The sequence below is a fragment of the Callithrix jacchus genome, chromosome 8, assembly GCF_049354715.1.
Source record: "Callithrix jacchus isolate 240 chromosome 8, calJac240_pri, whole genome shotgun sequence".
Taxonomy (NCBI): Eukaryota; Metazoa; Chordata; class Mammalia; order Primates; family Cebidae; genus Callithrix; species Callithrix jacchus.
Window position 1 is genome coordinate 18,030,706 of NC_133509.1, and position 19,111 is coordinate 18,049,816.

General features: G+C 36.6%; 1 protein-coding gene across 21 annotated transcripts in view; it reads left to right on the plus strand.

Moving 5' to 3' along the window:
• Positions 1-19,111, plus strand: part of LRRC49 (leucine rich repeat containing 49) — a 138,620-nt gene that overhangs the window by 94,971 nt on the left and 24,538 nt on the right. For all 21 annotated transcript variants that reach the window (XM_035259074.3, XM_078333514.1, XM_009005161.5 and 18 more), the window contains one exon: positions 2,341-2,504. In XM_035259074.3, the coding sequence (XP_035114965.1) occupies positions 2,341-2,504 (164 nt within the window). The remainder of the gene's footprint in view (positions 1-2,340; positions 2,505-19,111) is intronic.

A 19,111-nucleotide genomic window follows, 5' to 3' on the forward strand; every position in this document is an offset into this window, starting at 1 on the left:
TAGCTATTAGAAACATAATTGTCACTGATACACCAAATGCCTCTGTGATCTTTAAACTTTTCTTCAGGTACGTCCTTCTGCCTTTCAGAATCTCTAGCATTCTCTAACCCTTCTTTTGCTTCTTCTTCTTCTTTTTTTTTTTTCCTGTACAGATGCCCAGGGCCCTTACGTGTCCTCCTGGCCAGCTGTTAATTAATCCCCACGTGACCTTAAGATAGGCTATACTCATGTCTTATGTCTTCCCTTTTCCTGGCCCCAGTAAAATTAATCATTCTCTTAGTCAACCTGGTATTGATCTGACTTTAATAACTTGAATTAAGGAAGCTTAACTTCAGCACGAATATAGGAAAGTGTTTGCATTTTCAAAGACTATCCTGTTATAAATTTGTTAACATACTCAGTGGTCTAAAGATATTTTATGCCCTTTTTCTAAGGACTGCTATACCTACCTCATTCAGAATATTTCTTTGACCTACCCCTGCCAGCCAGAAAACCAAATGCATGAAGCCAGCATGAGAACCATCATCTATTAACTGACTGCCATGGCTTCTTTCAAAGTGGCCTTGATACTGAGTTAAAGAAAAAAAAGAAAGCCCGAGATTGCTTAGATTAAAAATTGGGTTGGCACAGTCATCAGCAAGTAACTTAAATAGAATTCCTTAAGGTAAGAAGCATTTTTATTATAGATTAGGGATTTACAATAAGAATTGCAGATTTCTACTTGCTTTATGTAAGGAGCACATACGTAAAATGTCAAAAAGTCTCCAAAGTATATACATATTAAATATAACCCACTGAATTGTACACTTAAATTTGAAACACCAAACAGTAGATAAAAAGAAGCCCAAAACATTTTTTTAGAGATGGTGTCTTATTGTGTTGCCCAGGCTGGAGTGCTGTTCACAGTTGTGACCAACGCACACTACAGCCTTCAGTTCCTGGGCTCAATCAGTCCTCCTGAGTTAGTCTCCCAAGCAGTTGATATTTCAAGTGTACACTATTGCACCCCCCCCCAAAAAAATTTTTTTTAAACAGAAAAAGAACTTTAAAAACTTTAGTTTTAATTAAACAAGCCATATCACATTTTATTCCTATCTAATGCCATGCATACATGCTAAAATCTTAGATAACCCAACATTATACAAATATATGTGAAGAGGTACAACTAAAAAGAATTGTTCTACATGTACATATGCACTGAAGAAGTGGACAGAGAACCTTCCTATTAGCCTTCTGTGGCTCCAGAGCCACCAGGCAAAGAGGGGTCAGTGTCACACTCAGCTAATTTTTCAATGCAGGATTGTAGTCTTAGTGAAGACTACAATGTCTGTTTTCAGCATTCTGATCTAATTGATAAGCTGTAATTAAATATTATCTTTTGATAATTGAAACTTTACCAGAATAGGGATTTTTTTCAATTTGTATGTGTGTATATATATATATATATATATATATATGTTGAATCAAAACATTTCAATTTAACACAATTTCTTTCAGCTGTCTAGATCTGCTTTTTCACAACAGGGTTTCTGTGAGAGGATTGAGCTCCAATGCTATAAGTCAGTGGTTCTCAAGGTGAGGTCCATGAACTAGCAATGTTAGAATACTTAAGAGTTTGTTAGAAATTCGGATTCTGAAACCCTACTTCAAAAACTCTACATAAGCAATCTGTTTTAACCTCCAGATGATTAGAGGTACCCTGAAACTTGAGAACCACTACCTTAAGGCATCCATTGCTTATAATGAATTCATTTCTTTCATATTCATCTGGGATGGTACCAGTTATTTAGAGACATTTCAATCTAGTATAATTTCTTTTAATAGTCTAGAGAATAACTGTTAAATTTCAGACACTATAATTTATTCTGAGAAACTTGGAACATTGATCAACTCCTTCTCTCTCCCCTCCAAGATCATTTCACTTTATCAGTCTTAATTATTGAGTAGAAAAACTAAGATATTGTTAGTTTTTTCTTACTGTGTTAGAGGCATATAAATTTCTGTTTAAAACTTCAGATAATAAGTATGCAATAGATTTTGAATTTTTAATCTCTAGTTGGTTGTATATTTATTTTTAATAAAATTTAAGTTCCTAAAGAGCAATAATTGTTTGCATATTTTTTTCCTTTAGAGTGTTAGATTATTATTGAAATTTTGAATGCAGAGAGTAAATACAGGCCTCCCAGATCTTGTTTTAGAATGTATATTGGGTAGCTACTTATAAAACCCAGGCTCCTTTTAAAAGTATTATAAGAAAGTACAAACAATATGCCTCTTAGATGTCACTTCTGCTACAAAAAATACGTTATATAACTTTTGTCACAATTAACTTTTTCCTAGGAGAAGAAAAGGTTAACAATTAACAATGTCGCTCGACAGTGGGACTTGCAACAACAACGTGTAGCCAGTATTGCTACGAATGAAGATAGAAAAGATTCTGACTCTCCTCATGACCCCTGTCCGCTTGATGGAAGCACCCTCCCTGCATTCCCAGAGGAAACAGGGTATGCAATGGTATTCTTTCAAGATACAAGCATCTTTAGATAATTGAATTTGGAGCGGGAATTAGAAACCATTTGACATATAATTATTTTTAAAGAGCTTTCTTAAGAAAATTAGAAGTTAGATTGAAATTAGAAGTTAAGATGGAAAAAATGGAAATATAAATCTTACTATAATATTCTAATTAAAACACCCTTCATAGGGCATTTCATATTTTTCATAGGGAAAAGCCTAGATTGCTTAACATAGTCGATGATGCCTTTTGCCCACTTCATCTCTTTTTCTCATGCCATCAACCATCTTCTTCTGCTATTACAGCATCACTGTCTTTCTTTCAGTGCAGTTACTTCCTACTTCAGAACCTTTCTTAGAGGAATAGTGTTTTTCTGCCCTGACAGCAATCACTGCCCTGCAGTATTTCTCTGATTCAGTCCTAGCTAACTTCAGCTCACCCATAGAAGTCTGAAATTTAAACTTCACATCTTCCAAAAAAGTCTTTCCTGACTCCAAAGAATAGATCAGGTATCCTTTTTCTCTCTCAGTACCCTGCACCTCCCCTTCCTAGTACTTACCATAACTATGACTAAAGAACTAGTTGGTAGTTAGTTATTTCATGAGTGTCTTCCCCATTAGAATGTAAGCTCCATGAGGAAAGGAATCCTGATTGATTGATTTAACTGCTGTTGTTGTGTCCTCAGCAGCCACACAAAACCTTACTCTTTAACTACTAGCAGTAAGCAATCGGGCATACAATCTGAATAGTGACTCCAGCTGTGCTCTCTACTATCTGTCTGTTCCAGTGACTCCCAACCTCTTTTCTTCTGATACATTTACCACATGATAACATATCTCTAGGTTTATGAGCAACGCTGAGTGCATTATCTAGACCCCACATGTTTCTCTTCCTCTCAGAAAAACATATTGGAATCAAGTGAATTCAGAGAGACATAAAGTATCTATATCTTTATAGTGTGTGTATGATTTAAATATATATTTGTACAGCTGTCCCTCAGTTTCCATGGGGGATTGGTTCCAGGACCCCTGCAAATATCCAAATCTGCAGATACTCAATTCTCTATATAAAATGGGATAGTATTTGCATATAAACTATACACATACTACCATATACTTGAAATCATCTCTAGGTTACTTAAATAGTATCTAATAAAATGCCTACACATCACTTCATTTGCACGGATTTGGCATATTACTCAGCATGTGGCAAGTTCAAGTTTTGCTTTTGGAACTTTGTGGAATTTTTCTTTTCAGATTATTTTTGATTCATTTAATTTAATCTATGGGTGCAGAACCCACTGAGGGCTGATTATATTTACATAATTTAAAAATAAAGCCTAAAAATCAAAGATAGAATACATTTTAATTTTGTTTAATTTGATGAAGCATATGTGTCTTATTACCTTAACTAAACTCTGAAACACCTTTTAAAACTAAATACAATACACTATAGTTTTTACTTCAGGTTTTCAGCTGGAATTCTTTGACCCTTTCATATGAAAATATATGTACAGTAAAGGAAGTAATTTGAGTGGCATGAGAATAGTGTTTTAGAAATTGTCTGGCGTTAGAGTCTAACATATATTTAGGCGGATATACTTTTTAAGTTTTAGTTATAGGATTAACTTATATCAATGTGTTTCCTTCAGCTCACTTGGGATCCACATGTGGACCCCCTCTGCTCTTTCAGCTAGAAAAATAAGGCAAGAATAAAAATTCTAATAAAGAGACAACTTATATAACTAATATACCACTCTTATATAGCCCTAGAGCTATATTTAATATTATTTAAATGATGAAATATAATTTTACTTGGTTAGAACTGTAACACTTTATAATGTTAAAACTTTATAGCAGTAGGCTGTTGATTTATGAAATAATACACATCAGTTCTCATTTCTCTTTTTGAAAAATTATTTTTTCATTTTTCTTAAGTTTCTCTGTTTCAAGTTTATCCAAGTAATCTGGCATTTTTTATTCAACATTGTAATAAGGTTTTAAAAGTTAGTTCTTCAATCCATCAATTTTTTTTTTTTTTTTTTTGAGATGGAGTCTTACTCTGTCACCCAGGCTGGAAAGCAGTTGCACGATCTTGGCTCACTGCAACCTTTGCCTCCCAAGTTCCAGTGATTCTCCTGCCTCAGCCTCCTGAGTAGCTGGGATTTTACAGGTGCCCACCACCACACTTGGCTAATTTTTGTATTTTTAATAGAGATAGGGTTTCACCACGTTGGCTAGGCTGGTCTCGAAATCCTGACCTCAAGTGATTGCCTGCCTAGGCTTCCCAAAGCATTAGGATTACAGGCGTGAGCCATAGCAGACTTATTTTTATACACAGTGTTAGATAAGGATCTAACTTGATTTTATTTCAATTGACTAGTCAATTTGCTAATAACCTTTTAAAAATTAAACTATTCATTTTTTATGAGAATGCCATCTTTATCTCATGTTAAGTTTTAATATGTGCATGTATTTCTGGACTGTCCATTTCATCTACCCATTTTAATGCCAACACCAGACTCTTTATTATAGTAATTTTGTAGTAAGTTTTCATAACTTATAGGGAAAATAGGCTTCTACTGTTCTTTCCAAGTTTCAGTTACCATATACCTATTCTTCGATTTGAACTTTATTTATTTATTTAGTTGTTGAGATGGGGTCCTACTTTGTCTCCCAGGCTGAAGTGCAGTGGCATGATCTTGGCTCACTGTAACCTCCACCTCCTGGGCTCAAGCAATCCTCCTACCTCAGCCTTCTGAGTAGCTGGGACTACAGGCACACACCACTATGTCCAGCTAATTTTTGTATTTTTTGTAGAGATGGAATTTTGCCATGTTCCCCAGGCTGCTCTTAAATTCTTAGGTGCTCAAGTGATCTGCCTGCCTTGACCTCCCAAAGTACTGGGATTACAGGCATGAGCCACTGTGCTCAGCCTCATAGGAACTTTAAAATCAGTTGAAATAGAAAATAAATGGTGAGAATCTTGTTCAAATCACATTTAAGTTTACTTATTAATTTCAGAAAAATTAACATTTTTACGACAGTAATGTCACTTTGAGAAACATAGTATGTCTCTCCATTTTTTCAGGTCTTTTTTGATATCCAGAGGGAGCTAACTGGGAAAATGTTGAAAGATTGAAGGAAAATTCTGAGAACTAAATGAGTCTAGAGACCATGAAATTATAGCAACTTTAGCCTGAATGGTTGGGTGAGTTTATTCCAAGAGCACAGAGTAGCTAAGTATAACAGAAGAGAAGCCAAATGTCTGATAAAGAACAAAGAGACAAGGAATCAAAGACAAGGAATGAAAATTTCAAGTGTGATGACAAAGGAAAAGATGAAAATATTCATCAGATAGTCTAGGTGAGATTTTAAGGAATTTAAAGACAGAAGGTTGGTAACAGGAAGAAAATTTTATGTTTCTGGGACTGGAAGTCTAATTAAAGTTGCAGATGAGGAGCATATTAAGTAAGAGCATTAATATGTGCTGGAATAGTGGAATTTATGGTCAGAGTAAGTTTTTGAGGTTGAATGTTGAGTAAGTTTAGAGGTATAACACATTTAAGTAATGAAATCTAAGCAATATGGAAGCCATTATTGTAGTTATCAAGAGTGGATTGTTGGAAAAGAGTAGAAGTGAAGGCCACCAGAGGAGAGACGATCAGTTGAAATTGATCAGTTGAAATTATTGTAGACATTGAAGTTACTGATGGTAGAACAAGGTATGGCACCAGAGGCCATGCATGCTGTTCTCTTGTGACAGGGCTATTCACTGTTGAAGTTTTACTAGTTTTGGCCCCTTCAGTGAATGCAGGAGTATCTTTTTTATAAATGGCTATTTTATCTGTCAAAACTGTCTCTGATCAGTGGATTGCGACTATTAACATGATTTTGATGACATTTTGAACTTTTAAAGTGGCATATAGCCAAACTTTTTATGACCCTCTAAAATAATTTAAAATTATAGGGTCCTTATGGTCTCAAAAACAAGCAAACTGTTCCAAGAGAAAGAGGAAGTACCTGTTAGTGAAAATTGTTGTGCCTTGTACTTCTTGCCGAGTTTCAGAGTTTTTATTAGGAGTTCCACAAAGTCTGAAGCTTTTAAGAGCACGGATAAAGTGTTTGGGAGAGATAGGAGAAGTGATGCAGGGGTTCAGTGGAGAGGTTGTAAAGAGTAATGATGAATCATTAGGAAAAGGATCCACAATTTCTGGCAAAAGATTTACTTTCTACAAATGTGTGTTTAAACTGTCATGGAAACAATATTACATTCTCTTAGTTTGATTCTTTCTTTAATGACCTAAAAACTAGCAAGTTGAGTAGCCACAGAAGATATTTATACATGAAGGTAGAAAAAATAAAATTTTAGGGACAGATAGTATATAACCGGTAGAGATTATAAGTAAAATCAGTTACTTATAACTTCCACTGGTTGTAGATTTTTCTTCAGTTTAGTTTGTAGTTATCTGATTCCTGTAAAATCTCCTAGATCTGAAATTTTGGCATGTTTCTGAAAGAACTTATTATACCTTGCATGTTATCTAAACCGGGAACTCTTAACCGGAGCATCCAGAATGGCGTTTTGAATTTAAGTCCTTATTTTACTTGACCTCCTTACAGCATTTGACACAGTTGAAACTCCTCCTTCACCTGATTTTCCTTTTATGTATGCAGCTACTCTTTTTTTTTTATGTGGTATTTTACTGGCCCCTTTTCCACTAAATCTTTAAATGTATATTATGCAATTTTTTAATTGGTAAGATTTAGATATACTACTTGCTCTAATAGACGAAGATTCAGCTCTCTCACCTCTTTTCCTCCCCAGACTAGCTTTTGTAATATATATATAAATCTTTATTTTTTATTTTACCCACTATAGGCAATAGCTCTCAAGTCTGCATTTGCAAGATGCATCTATCCTTTTTATTTTTCCCACTTTGTTCATTGCAACTTCTATCAGCTATACTCTTCTAATTTCCCTTGAGATTTCTTCTTTCATCCAATGGTTGTTTAAGATTGCAATGTTTAATTTTTACTATTTGTTAATTTTCCAGATTTTTTTTTTTTTTTTTTTTTTTTGAGACGGAGTTTCGCTCTTGTTACCCAGGCTGGAGTGCAATGGTGCGATCTCAGCTCACCGCAACCTCCACCTCCTGGCTTCAGGCAATTCTCCTGCCTCAGCCTCCTGAGTAGCTGGGATTACAGGCACGCACCACCATGCCCAGCTGAGTTTTTGTATTTTTAGTAGAGACGGGGTTTCACCATGTTGACCAGGATGGTCTCGATCTCTTGACCTCGTGATCCACCTGCCTCGGCCTCCCAAAGTGCTGGGATTACAGGCGTGAGCCACCGCGCCCGGCCCTAATTTTCCAGATTTTTTCATTGTGGTCAGAGAAGATATTTTTTATGAATTGAATCTTTTTTAATTGATTGAGACTTGCTTATGGCTGAACATATGGTCTATCCCAGAGAATGTTCCATGGGTACTTGAGAAGAATATGTATTCTGCTATTATTGGGTGCGGTTTTCTAGATATGTCTGTTAGTTGGTTTTATAGTGTATTTCAAGTCCTCTGTTTACTTGTTGATCTTCTGTCTAGTTGTTCTATCCATTATGGAAGGTAGGGTACTGAAGTCCCCAACTATTATTGTACAACAGTCTCTTCTTTCAACTTTGTCCATTTTTGCTTCATGTATTTTAGGTGTTAAGTGCATATACCTTTATAATTGTTATACCTTTCTTATGGATTGACAAATTTTTCAATATAAAATGTTTTTTCCATGTCTCTCATTAAATATTTGCTATAAAATCTATTTTACATAATATTAGTAGTTACTCTGGTTCTCTTGTTTACTGTTTTCATGGAATATCTGTTTCTGTCCTTTCCATTTCAGCCTATTTGTGTCTTTTAATCTTGTATAAAGCATATACTTAGATATTTAAAAAAAAAAAATCCTGGCTGGGTTCAGTGGCTCATGGCTGTAATCCTAGCACTTTGGGAGGATAAGACGGCTGGATCACCTGAGGTCAGGAGTTCAAGACCAGCCTGGACAACATGGCGAAACCCCTTCTCTACTAAAAATACAACAATTAGCCTGGCATGGTGGTACATGCCTGTAATCCCAGCTACTGAGGAGAATTGCTTGAACCCAGGAGGCAGAGGTTGCAGTGAGCTGAGATCACCCCACTGCACTCCAGCCGAGTAACAGAGCAAGACTCCATGTTGGAAAAAAAAAATCCTTTCTGCTAATTTCTGCCTTTTAATTGGGTAGTTTAATCTTTGAAGTCCTGATAAGAAAGGACAGACTTCTATCATTTTGTTATTTGCTTTCTATCTGTTGTATATCCTTTTTTGGTTCTTAAATTCCTTCATTGCTTTCTTCTTTTGTATTTAACTGATTTTCCCAGTGTACCATTTTTGATTCCCTTTTTGTTCCTTTTACTATACATTTTCTAGCGATTTTCTTGGCTGTTACCCTGGGGATTACAATTAATGTTTTAATTTAGCTAGTCAGAATTAATACCTCTACTTGTAGTATATAAAAACTGTGCTTTTATTTAGCTCTACCCCTTTTCCGTTACTGTTTTCAGAAATTGTATCTTTAAACATTGTGTGCACATTATAGATTTATAATTATTTTTAAGCATTTTTCTTTTAAATCATATTTTTCAGAGGAATTACCAACCAAAAATTTAGTAATACTGGCTTTTATTATGTACTTATCTAATTACCTTTCTTCATGTTCTTCCTATGACTTCAAATTACCAACTAAGCTTCTTTAATTTCAGCCCAGAGAACTACCTTTAGCATTTCTTGTAGGTCAGGTATACTAACAATAAACTGCTTCAGCTTTTGTTTATCAGGGAATGTCTTAATTTCTTTATTATTCCTGAAGTCCAGTTTTGCCATATATGATTCTGGGTTGACAGGTTTTTTTTTTAATCTTTCAGAACTTTAAATATGTCATCCCACTACCCTCTGATCTCCATGATTTCTGATGAGAAATCAGCAGTTATTCTGATTGAAGATCCCTTGTCCATTACGAGTCACTTCTCTCTTACTACTTTCAAGTTTGTCACTTTATTTTTTATTTTTTTAGACAAAGTCTAACTCCGTTGCTCAGGGTGGAGTGCAATGGCGTGATCTCAGCTCACTGCAACCTCCACCTCCCAGGTTCAAGCGATTCTCCTGCCTCAACCTCCCAAGCAGCTGAGATTACAGGTGCACACCACCATGCCCAGCTAATTTTTGTATTTTTAGTAGAGATGGGGCTTCACCGTGTTGGCCAGGCTGAACTCCTGACCTTATGATCCACATTCCTAGGCCTCCCAAAATGCTGGGATTCAAAGTATGACCCACTGTGCCTGGCCTTATTTTTGTCTTTCAGTGGTTTGGTTTTGATGTGTCTTGGTGTGGATCTATGAGTTTATCCTAGTCAGAGTTCATTGAGCCTCTTGTATATGTTGTTTTATGTCTTTTATCAGATTTGGGAAGCTTCTGGCCATTATTTTTTCAAATATTCTTTCTGCTTTTTTTCTCTAATGTCTGTCCTTCTGAAACTCCCACTATGTTTATGTTGGTATGCGGGATAGTGTACCACAGTTTTTCTGGTTCTGTTCATTTATCTTTGCTTTTTATTTTACCCCACTCCTCAAACTATGTAATTTAATTGACCTATCTAAGTTTACTGATTCTTCCACCTGCTCAAATCTGCTGTTGAAGCCCTCTAGATAACTTTTCAGTTATTGTACTCTTCAACTCCATCATTTCTGTTTGATTCCTTTTTAGTTTCCATTTCTTTATTGATATTCTTTATTTGGTGAGACATCGTTCTCTTAGTTTTCCTCAATTATTTGAGCATATTTAAAATAGTTGACTTAAAAGTTTTTGTCTAGTAAGTCCAATGTCTGGGCTTCCTCAGCGACAGTTTCTGTTCATTTCTTTTTTCCTGTGAGTGGGTTATACTTTCTTGTTTCTTTGTATGCATCATATTTTTTGTTGAAACTGGACATTCATGCGGCAACTCTGGAAATCAGATCATTCCTCTTCCCTAGGGTTGGTTGTTGCTGCTTGTTTTGATTGTTTTCTTCTATTTGTTTAATGACTTTCCTAACTATTTCTGTGAAGACTTTATTATTTATCATGTGTATCCACTGAAATCTCTGTTCCATTAGCTAAGTGGTCAGTTAGTGATTTTCAGAAATTTTCTTAAATGCCTGGGAAAAAAGGAAAAAATAAACCTTTCCCAGTCTCTACAGACTGGTTCTGCTTTGAAGCACTGTTTTTTTGTTTTTTTTTTTTTTTTTGCGACGGAGTTTCACTCTTGTTACCCAGGCTGGAGTGCAATGGTGCAATCTCAGCTCACCACAACCTCGGCCTCCTGGGTTCAGGCAATTCTCCTGCCTCAGCCCCCTGAGTAGCTGGCATGTGTCACCATGCCCAGCTAATTTTTTGTATTTTTGTTAGACACAGGGTTTCACCATGTTGACCAGGATGGTCTCGATCTCTTGACCTCGTGATCCACCCGCCTCGGCCTCCCAAAGTGCTGGGATTACAGGCTTGAGCCACCGTGCCCAGCCTTGAGGCACTCTTTCACTGCTTACCTAGGCAGTTTACCACTCTACCTTAACCTTCATTCCTGCTTGTATGGAACCTCAAGATCAGCCAGAGGTTAGGGTTAGGGTTCAGGATAGTGTCTTCTCAGGTCTTTTCCAAACATGTGTCCAACCCTGGACATGCATGTGGCCTTTTAGATTCCCTGGACTCACAGGAGCTTCTCAAAACTCTATTCTCCCTGATATCTCCTTCTCCAGCCTCTTCCTTCTCAGTGTTTTTGGTCTGTGTGTTGCTTTCTGCAGCTACTATCCCTTGTCCAATGTGGTGGCAGCTAACACATTTTTGCCTTTAAATACTTTCAACAAATGCCACTTAGAAGCTACGTAAGCCCTAGGGAAGCTTCGAGGCAAGTGAAACAAAGGCAAGCCCTTGAACTAATCCTGCAGAGAGCCACCAAACATGTCAAAACACACAACTACAATTTTTTGAGAATATGGTCTGTATTGCTTCCTCTGTTGTCAGCAACCAGCACAGGAATGTGGGCTGTTCAACCCCAAGGCCACCACCAGGCTGGGGAGTGGGGAATGCTAACAGGGTAAGTTAAAATGCTTCAGAACTGTCTTATTGACATTCAACACTTTTTCTTTTCTTCATTGTTTCCCTGGTTTTGTAATTTATTAGAGTCTAGATTTCTGAAAAGGTGATTTTGATTGTTTTTGGGTGTTTTTTGTTGCTGTTGCTAGCATGTTCGTTTCTTTCATGGAGGGATGGAGTGTTTTGGAGTTCCCTACTCTACCATTTTTTTCTCTCTTTGGGATTCCAATTTGGCTATATTCTATGAGCTACACTTTTATATTTCAAGATTAATATCATTTGTATCTGTTCTATAATCATGAAACTTTGTCAGTTGGTAGCATTTAAATTGATAACTGGTAAACAGTAGTTAAGTTTCTATAATGTAAGTATTTCTTACTTTACAGATAAGTAGTAAGCTATGATTATATCTCCTTCTCTGCTTCCTAAGCCACTCTAAGAATAGTCATAGCATCGAATTCAAATGGACACCTCTTCATTATACCTTAAGAGTTGTGCAAACCCATGCCACATATTAGTTTGCCCCATATTTGAGCCATGCCTTTCATATATAGTTGTTTTTCTTTAAAATTTCTGATTGCCTTTTTAAAAAATTGAACAAAGAAATTTACTGCTGTTTCTACATTTCTGATTTCTAGAATCTACTCTTTTTGAAGCCTGTCTCTGTGATCTAACTTAGATTCATTATTTGCTTTTGAGCCATTCTATATAGATTATTATTTTACATCATATTATTAGCAGTCTTTGATTTTTTTCTTGTATTATGTGTCTTTCTTTTATCTTAAATATTTCTGTCCTCTCAACCTCTCGATGGTAGAGTTCTTCAGATTTTGGTTCTGGGCTCTCTTTACACTCTCTGCTTTCCCCCTAATGATCTCATACATGCCTTTGACTTTAAATACTATTTATATACTGAAGACACAAAAATATATACCTGTTCTTTTATGGTTTACCCACTTAGTGTTTAGGAAAACAAGTCCTTATCACATTGAAATTTAAAAAATATTCTCCCATTTTGCCTTTCTAAAGATTTAACATTTGGCATTTTATATTTAAATTTTTATTATACCTGTAATTGATTTTTATATTTGAAGTTTAAGTTCTGATTTGTGTGGGGAGGGGGTTTCCTTCCGTAGGAAGGGGGTTGTACAGCCAGTTACCCTAGTGCTATTTATTGAGTGTTCTTTCCTTTCTCACCGAACTGCAGTGCCGCTCTATGAGACTTTCGCTGGCAGTGAGAGAAGTAGGTGGGAGAATCCTTTTACAGAACTTCAATTAGTGCCCATGTTCAGCCTCACTTCTCACTCGCATCCTCCATCATACTTACCTTAGTTCCTTTCCAGAGTTCCACTGAGCAATTTGGCTGCCATCTTTTCCTTATTTTCAGTGCATGTTTGAGAATACAGGTCTTTTTTACCCTTCCTCATCACTTAACACTTTTTCTTTCTAGCTTCCAGAAATTTGCTGAATTTCTGGAAATCTCCTGCTGCCAATAATCTCCCTCTACTGTGCTTGTTGTTGTGGGTTTACGCCTTTTTGATCACTATTCTTCAGCGGGGTCTTGGAGGAAGAGGTTTTAAGCATGTGTACTTAATCTATCTGCTATTGGTATCTGAAAGTACAAAGTATAGAATTTTAAACATCAGTGATTATATTACTACATTTCTGTAAGTCTTCAAAAAAGAAAGAAATTTTATCATTTGAGACCCTGAATGATAAAATTTAATTCTTTCTTTCTTTTTTTTAGAAAAAAGACGAAGTTTAACTTTTGTCACCCAGGCTAAAGTGCAATGGCACGATCTTGGCTCACCGCAACCTCTATCTCCTGGGTTCAAGCAATTTTTCTGCCTCAGCCTCCCTAGTAGCTGGATAACAGGCATGTGCCACCACGCCTGGCGAATTTTGTAATTTAAGTAGAGATGGGTTTTCTCCATGTTGGTCAGGCTGTTCTCAAACTCCCAACCTCAGGTGATCCGCTCACCTTGGCCTCCCGAAGTGCTGGAATTACAGGCATGAGCCACCATGCTTGGCCAAAATCTAATTATTTCTGAACATAGAAAGCTAGTCAGAGGGCCATAAAGTTTTTTTCCTAGTGTTTCCATTTGTTTTGTAATACTACATAAGGTTTTTCATTTTTAATAATCATTTGTATTTATAGTCTTTAGTATTTCATAATGCCAAAAAAGTGAATAATTCTTGGATTACAATGTCTGTAACCTTTGGCTTATGGGTGTGTAACTAAATGCCTGGAAACAAGTGTCCATAAAAAATTATAGACACAAAAAGGGAAATAATTATCTAAGACTTTGCTGTATCCCATTAATGATTTCACTGTTCACTGTACTTGGGAGAACTCTACAGTAAAATGACATATTTCTTTTTTTTTTTTTTTTGCTACCAATTCACAGAAAAAGATAGAGCACAGAGGAATATGTTAAACCACACCATGGGGATAATAATCAAAATTCAGGTTATGGGAAACTCTGAAGAGCTAACAATGTAGTGTTTTCAAAAAAGTGCAGGGAAAAATGAGGTCGAGTAGGGACCTATAAATTAAAAGAGACATGATTGGTGTCTGGAGCAGCCACAGGGTTCTGGAAGCTCCAGGTGGTCTTTCTGCTGCTAAGCCTTGGTCTGGCTCTCATCATCCCCTCGTAATGGACAATATTCACTAGCTCCTCCTGTGGACTACCATGTTATAGGAAGTGAAAATAGTTTACACATTGCATGACCAAATGAACAAAGGTGACCAGAGTACTTTTTTTGTTCTGAAAGAAAGAAAGAAAGGTAAAGAGAAAGGGGGAGAGAGAACAGGAGTCTTGTTCTATTTCCCAGGCTGGAATGCAATCTAAAAATAGGTATTAAAAACCTCTTTTATGCCAATAATTGTGCTTAACAGTGGAGACAGGAAGGAATAAGGGAAGAAAATAACAAACAGCCAACCAATATTTCATTTAAGTCTGTGAAATGCTATGCAAATGCTGAAGAGTGATTTACTTCCAATTATGTGGTCACTTTCAAAATAGGTGTAATGTGATACTGAGAAAAATGTATGTTCTGTGGACCTGAGGTGAAGAATTCTATAAATATTCACTGAGTTTACTTGTTCCAGGTCTGAGTTCAAATCATAGATGTCCCTGTTAATTTTCTATCTCATTGATCCATCAAATATTAACAAATGTGGTGTCAAAGTCTCCTGCTATTATTGCGGGAGTCCAAGTCTCTTTATGAGTCATTAAGAACTTGTCTTATATATCTGAGTGTTCCTATATTGGGTGCATATATATTTATAATCATCGACTACTGTTGTTGCATTGATCCTTTTACCATTATGTAATGTCCTTCTTTGTTTCTTTTAGTCTTTGTTACTATTAAAGTCTATTTTGTCAGAGATGAAAGTTACAACTCCTGGTTTGTTTGTTTGTTTGTTTCCTCTCCATTTGATTGGTGATTCTTCCTCCAATCCTTGGTTTTGAGTCTTTGTGTTTCCTTGCTTATGAGATGGATCTGGATACAGCGTACCGATGGGTTTTGACTTTTTATTCAATTTGCCTGTCTGTGTCTTTGATTGGGGCATTTAATCCATTTAAATTTAGGGTTAGTATTGATATTTGTGAGTTTAATATTGTCGTTTAATGCTAGCTGGCTATTTTGCCCATTAGTTGATATAAATTCTTCATTATGGAGATACTCTTTACCTTTTGGTAAGTTTTTGGGTTGCCTGATACTGGTTGTTCCTTTCTGTGTGTAGTGCTTCTTTCAGAAGCTCTTGTAAAGCCGGTCTGGTGGTGATGAAATCTCTGAGCGTTGGCTTGTTCATGAAAAATTTTATTTTATTTTTTCATTTATGAAGCTTAGTTTGGCTGGATATGGGATTCTGGGTTGAAAATTCTTTTCTTTGAGGATATTGAATATTGACCCCCACTCTCTTCTAGTTTGTAGGGTTTCTGCTGTGAGTCTGATAGGCTTCCCGTTATGGGTAACCTGACCTTTCTCTCTAGGTGCCCTTATAATTTTCTCCTTTATTTCAACCCTGGTGAATCTAACGATTATGTGTCTTGGAGTTGCTCTACTTGAGGAATATCTTTGTGGTGTTCTCTGTATTACCTGGAGTTGAGTATTGTCCTGCCTTACTAGGTTAGGAAAGTTTTCCTGAAGAATATTTTCCAGCTTGGATTCATTCTCTTCATGACATTCAGGTACACCTATCAAACGTAAATTAGGTCTTTTCACATAGTCCCATATTTCTTGGAGACTTTGCTCATTCCTTTTTACTCTTTCTTCTCTAGTCTTGTCTTTTCGTTTCATTTCACTAAGTTGGTCTTCGACCTCTGATATCCTTTTTCTTCTGCTTGATCAATTCGACTATTAAAACCTGTGCATACTTTGCAGAGTTCTTGTATTGTATTCTTCGGTTCCATTAATTCACTTATATTCCTCTCTGAATTGTCTATTCTCGTTAGGATTTCGTCAAACCTTTTTTCAAGGTTCTTAGTTTCTTTACGTTGGGCTAGAACATGTTCTTTTAACTCACAGAAGTTTCTTATTATCCACTTTCCGAAGCCTAATTCTGTTAATGGAACACACTCGTTCTTCATCAGGCCTTGTTCCCCTGTTGATGAGGAACTGTGATCCCCTGTGAAGGGAGAGGCATTCTGATTTTGGATATTCTCAGCCTTTTTACGCTGGTTTCTTCCCATCATTGTAAATATATCCACCTGTCATCTTTGTAATTACCAACTTTCAAATTAAGTCTCTGAGTGGACGTCAAACTTGTTAATTCCCAGCGCCTGAATCTGAGCAACCCACTGCGCCGGCTAAAACAGTGGCGTTAAGACTCATGGTGCTTTTCTGCCCCGGAATCTCTGGTCTGGCTTCCCTCTTGAGCCCCTTTTTCAATCAGCTGAATGGGCGACTCTGCCTGCACGGAGCTCCAAACGTCGACCAAAAGGGGACCCAGTCCTGTTTACTCTGCACTGAGAACCACCGCGCCAGCCACAAGAGTTGCGCTGGTGACCCGTGGGGCTCCTCCACTGGGAATATCCTGGTCCGTGCGCAACAAAAATTCATCTGAAAGTGTGGCATCCTCTTGTTCTCTGTGCTTTCACTGGGAGCTACAATCCTGAGTGACTAGTAATCGGCCATCTTGGATCTCTCTCCTAAAATGACATATTCCAAGTTTCTTGTCTCTGGCAGAAATTGGAAAGTACTTGGTGTAATTTTTTTGTTTATTATTAATTTATTTATTTTTGCTTACGTTGGATGCATGTGGTGAAGCTGATTATTTTTGATCATTTCCTGTCTGTGAATACTGTGGTATTTTAGCCAACACTACTATAATAAAAATATAATGCATACAGTGAATTTTCACACATGAATGTTGTAATCGTTCATAAAATAAATTATTATAGGAATCAGCACCACTTATTCATTGGGAAAAGAATCTTCTGAAATATTTTAAGTCTTTCTATTCAGGCTTGTTACAAAAAGCCTAAAGGTTAAAAGAATAATAATAAACCTCCTAAATAATGTCTTTTCATCTGGACATTTCAGAGCATGTCTTACATTTAACCTGGCTTTCAGAATCATTACTTTATATTGCACTGAGTTGATCACCTGTCTTTTCTTAGGGTCCTTCATTGAAAAGGCATCAGATATTTTCCTGGCTTATTCTTATGTAAAGATCATATTATGGAAAGTAGAATAGATGAAGCTTTGGACTTGAAATTAAATGCTAAAAATCTTGAAGAGAATTCGTATTTGATGTCATTCTGCCTGCTGTTATATAATTACTATTCAGTTGGAGAATGTAATTGGAAATGCATTGGACTTTATGGGAAAACAAATTTTAAACAGATCCTTCAGAGAAGAATATCAGCTTTCTTAGAGTACAAATTTAGACTAGACAAAGGTAGGAAACTGGGCAGGATGACCAGTTACCCACTCTAGAAATGTGATTCACACTTAATTCCACTCTTTCCTCTATTCTCCAATCAACCAGTTTCTTACTTTATTCTTAATTATCTGTTAAATCTATGCTCTCTTTTATTAATAATCATGAAAATGTATGGAGCTAAGTATGAGGCATAGTTTAGAATACTTTTTCAAATCCTCACAACTCTGAAGTACATGTATTATGATAATCGTTTTACATACAAGGAAACTGAAACTCAAAGAATTAAATAACTCGCCCCAAAAGTCATCAGTTATCAATCTAGAATCTGAACTAAGGTCTATCTCATTTTCTTGCCATTGCCATTTCGACTACACCATACTGTTTTTTGCTCTGCCCAAATCTGGTCTAGTTGACACCTTTGCACTGGTATTCTTACTCATTCCCTACATTCAGCCTCTCCTACTATGTCCTGCACACAATTGATTGACTTATCTGTCTGAAGCGGGTCTTTGAGAGCAGAGAGCATATCTTACTCATCTTTGTATCCCCAACACTAGTACCTAGATCCATGCATAATACTTTGGAGGTGCTTAAAAACTTGCATTGAATATGGCCTCATTATTTTTTTTAATTTAAAACCTTTTTCTGCTTCTGAACCATGCAGGATAAAATCTGACTTTTCGGGCTCATTTCCAGGTCCTACTCCCCTGCATGTTTCAGTGTTCCTGTCTGGTGTTTTAGTGTTCCAGCCATAGAAATACGGTTCAACCCAGCAATCCCATTACTGGGTATATACCCAAAGGAATATAAATCACTCTATTATAAAGGCACATAAACATGCTGTATGTTCATTGCAGTACTATTCACAATAGCAAAGATATGGAGTCAATCAAAATCTCCATCAGTGATAGACTGAATAAAGAAAATGTGGGAGGCCAATGCAGGCAGATCACTTGAGGTCAGGAGTTCAAGACTAGCCTGGCAAACATGGTGAAACCCTGTCTCTACTAAAAATACAAAAATTAGCTGGGCATTGTGGCACATACCTATAATCCTACCGACTTGAGAGGCAGAGGCACAAGAATCTCTTGAACCCAGGAGACAGAGGTTGCAGTGAGCTGAGATTGTGCCACTGCACTCCAGCCTTGGCAACGGAGTGAAACTGTGTCTGAAAAAAAAAAAAAAGAAAAGAAAATGTGGTACATATACACCATGGACTACTATGCAGCCATAAAAAAGAATGAGATCACGTTGTTTGCAGGGACATGGATGGAGCTGGAGGCAATTGTCCTTAGCAAACTAACACAGAACAGAAAATCAAATACCACATGTTCTCACTGATAAATGGGAGTTAAATGATGATAACATATGGACACACGGAGGGGAATGACACACCAGGGCCTATTGGACGATGGAAGGTGGGAGGAGGAAGAGGATCAGGAAAAATAACTAATGGGTTAATGCCTGGGTGATGAAATAATCTATACAACAAATCCCCATGACACCGTTTGCCTATGTTTTAAAACTGTACATATGCCCCTGAACTT